Genomic DNA, 4,042 nt, shown 5'->3' with positions numbered 1-4,042 from the left:
ATATATGCATGTGTGTATACATTTGCATGAGCTGCACTACTGTTTGTTTTCTTGTTTTCGCTCAGAACACAGTTTGACCAATAACCGTTGCTACCTTCTACTTGCCATTGTTAATTTTGTTTGATTCATCGAAAAAAGATAGTTTGACAATGTTTTTTTCTTTTCAATATCAGGGCAACCTCGAACAATTTAACTTCTCATGTTTTCAAACACTAAACTGCTTTCTTCATAGCTCCGTAGATCTACTTTCGCCTTTGCCGTTTTTGTTTGTTGCATGCAATGATCCCCTTTAAATTTATTGCATGCGTTTTGGGTGGGGAGTAAAATTCAAACGCATATGAATAAAAAAAAACGACAGAACGATGACCTCCATATTCGTTCTTGAAAGGTCCCGAATCCTAAGTTCCTTACGTTAATGAATCAAGTATGTGTAAGTACATACACAGTCGTCTGAAAAGAGTTGGTCTGCCATGGTAGAATACAGCAGTGATTAGCTGTTCATTGTCAAGTAAAAACAATATCTTTTAGACGGAAATTTTCGTTTATGAAAATATACTAATTGCTGAAATCGGAATAGATAGATTTTCATTTACTTTACGTTTTCGAAGCCAATAGACCATGTAATAATTGGCACAGTATTATTTTTCAGATTCAAGTTTATGTATTCCAGGTCATTGACATTTATTCTATGCAAGATAATTTGACTAACTATATTAATCGCTTTCTTATTAAGACTAAATATACCATCATTTTGATTCTCGATGTTCATCGTGCACAGAATGATTTATTGGTTGGATGATGTTAGGACGGATCAGCAAAGAATTTGTTTTCTTTATTTGTAAACAAGAACCACAAAGTCTTGTTAGATTCATCAGTCCGGGTTAGGTTTGACTGAGGAGACACAACAATGTTGAAACACTGGATGTCCCAGTCACCTTACTCCCAATATACAGAGTGTGTTATGAACACAATTGTCTGAAGGAAGAAAGTTTTAAGAATGAATGGATATGAATGTCATCGTTCTGATTCTCGCTGTTTCCCGTGCACAAGAGAGTTTGTGGCTGTGTGGTAAGAAGTTTGCTTCTCAACCACATGGTTCCGGGTTCAGTCCCACTGCGTGGCACCTTGGGCAAATAGGAATTTGGAAAGAAGTTTCAATAAAATTAAGTTCTAAACATCGAATGACTATGGGTGTCCACCAGAATAAAATAGTAATCAAAGAGGTCCCTACATAAGAAATGGTCGAGAACCAAAGCTCAAGACAACTGCAAGACGCCTTCGCTCAGAGAGATTTTTACTTCTTGCGTTACACAAATTTTGTTTTATTTTACGGGTTTTTATTAATTCTTAATTTTGTTATAGTTGCTGTTTAGACTCAGATCAAACCTGTGACTAATGTGTCAGATGTGTGCCTGCTCATAACATTCGAAACCTTGAGCCCGTCATCGCTGTACAGACCTACCAATGTTTTAAGAGAGCTCTTATATATTTTGACTCCGGTACCGCATCCTATAGTTACACGAACCTCATGTTCTCTATTTTTTTATCCCAGCAAATAGGAGGGATCTTCTGACTGGCAAAATAATATATAGATCCCATTGTTTATCTTCAAGGGAAAATTTTAACTTTTATAAGAAAATCTTCGTTTATGGAAATTTATAGATCAATAAAATTGAAATGTATAAATTTACACTTTATTTTCGACGCAATTAAGTTACTTAAGTAACACATTCGAATTTACAGATCTCAAAATGACGGCATCTATTCTATGTAAGATTGCCCTGCTAGCTATGATACAATCTTCAACAATATTAATGAGTCTGTAAGGCGACGAACTAGCAGAAACTTTAACACGCCGGGCGAAATGCTTTACGTTCGGAGTTCAAATTTCGCCGAGGTCGACTTTGCATTTCATCCTGTCAGTATCAATAAATTATGTACCAGTTGTGTGCTCGGGTCGATCTAATCGACTGGCCTCCTTCCCCAAAATTTCGGGCCTTGTGCCTAGAGCAGAAAAGAATATTAACGAGTGTGTATTTCAGTGAGATCTCGATGTATTTACGATCCTTTAGTGTAACGAAGGTGGTACTTTGGGGGTGAAACATTTAATTTTGTCATAGATGATGTATTTTGTGGAAGTCTATTGCGCATGCTCATTTCGTTTTTTGCACTGTTGCTGCTTGTTTCAGTTTACTTTTGCTGAAGAGTTTGTTGTATTGTGTTTTTGGTTTGTTTTTGCATATTTTCTTTGCTCTGGTTGCAATTATGATTGTGATTTTAAACAATTTTGCTGCTTTTGCACCTGTTTATTTCATGTATGTGTATATGTATGTATGTATGTATGTATGTATGTATGTATGTATGTGTGTGTGTGTGTGTGTGTGTGTGTGTGTGGTGTGTACATGTGTGTATGTATGTATGTATGTATGTATGTATGTGTGTGTATGTGTGGTGTGTGTGTATATGTATGTATGTATGTATGTATGTATGTATGTATGTGTGTATGTGTCGCATCCTTTCTTCCGTTTTCTCTCTATGTCTTATGTGCAAACATAAAGAAAAACCCTTCATCAATTGTCGGCTGTCTGATGAGTAGATAGACAGCCGACAACTGATGAAGGGCCGTTCTTTGTGTTACTTGTCTTGTTTTCCATTTTTTCTCTCGTTGTTTGCGTATTTAACTCATTTCACACACATAACATAAATATATGCATATATATATATTATTTATATTATATATACACACACACACACACATATGTATACATACCTATATAATGTACACAGTCACATATAATCATAGACCATACAGACATATGTATATACACACAAACACACATTTATTATAAAAATTTTATGTTTATAAACGGAGAAAAATTTACTGAGTCCTGAGAGTGAAATGTTCATATTCTGTATGTAACTGAAACTTCGATCTAAATCTATGCTCCGTGATTTGAAATGTTCAAACGATTGTACGTCGTTTGAACAGTCGGAAACGTGAAACCCTGAGTTGCGAATATGCATATACGCATGTGTGTGTGTGAGTGCGTGTATATGTATGTATGTATGTATGTATGTATGTATGTATGTACGTACGCATGTGCTGGTATGTATGTACGTTGGTATGTGTATGTTCGTACGTATGTGTTTGTATGTATGTATGTATGTACGTACGTATGTTTGTATGTACGTACGTATGTGTATGTATGTATGTATGTATGTATGCATGTATGTATGCCTTTATGTACGTTTGCTTTATTTCTCATTGTTATCTTTCAGCCAATGAATTACCGACAGTTATACCAGATGGTGGCAGGGGTGACAGTTCCGGAAACGGACTACCTGGAGCCTTACATGGCAACAGTCGTCTACTTACTGGTCGTCATCACTCTTGGACTGGTTCTAAGAAAACTTACCAAAGCCATCATGCCTGCCAGTATTCAGGTCTACTTGGTCGAATTTGTGGCCACCATGGAAGTGTGTTCGTATTTCTTTGAGAACAATTTCGTTCTGAAACACTACGGATACACTGTATTCTTCTTTGTCATCGTGCTGGAGATTCTTATTTCGAACAGGACCCTGGAAGGTGCATCCGAAAATCCTATCAAGGCGCTGGACGAATTTTCGAAACGTGAGATTGGATTCGACAAGGCAATATTGAAAATTGTGGTTCAGTGTTTTGGCGGTCTTGCTGCCTACCGACTGGCCCAGCTGGTTTGGTCGCTAGACATGATTGAAGATCACCACGTGAGGTACTACGAAGTTTCTTGCGACACCGACTTGGTCACGTCTATCGCTCTCGGGTTCCTTGTTGAGATGGGAGCAGCTTTTATCGATACGTATCTGGGCAAGCAGTCTCTGTCATCGACGCCGTTCATCGATGAATTGATTAAGGCAGTCAATGGTGGAGTTATGATTGTCGGCGGTAAGTGGAGTAACAACTTCGTTTTGTCTTCTCGCTTTTGTTATTTATGTATATATATATATATATATATATATAAATCAAAATAAGCAAAATAAGGTGATTAAAATCAACATATAT

General features: G+C 36.9%; 1 protein-coding gene across 1 annotated transcript in view; it reads left to right on the top strand.

Annotated features, from left to right (window-relative positions):
* LOC106881252 (aquaporin-11) overlaps positions 1–4,042 on the top strand; it is a 16,386-nt gene that overhangs the window by 6,723 nt on the left and 5,621 nt on the right. The window contains exon 3 of the mRNA XM_052977212.1: positions 3,280–3,925. Coding sequence (XP_052833172.1) covers positions 3,280–3,925 — 646 coding nt within the window. The remainder of the gene's footprint in view (positions 1–3,279; positions 3,926–4,042) is intronic.

The sequence above is a fragment of the Octopus bimaculoides genome, chromosome 27 (assembly GCF_001194135.2).
Source record: "Octopus bimaculoides isolate UCB-OBI-ISO-001 chromosome 27, ASM119413v2, whole genome shotgun sequence".
NCBI classification, from domain to species: Eukaryota; Metazoa; Mollusca; class Cephalopoda; order Octopoda; family Octopodidae; genus Octopus; species Octopus bimaculoides.
The sequence above is the reverse complement of the archived record's forward strand: the minus strand, read 5'-3'. Positions and strand labels throughout refer to the sequence as shown.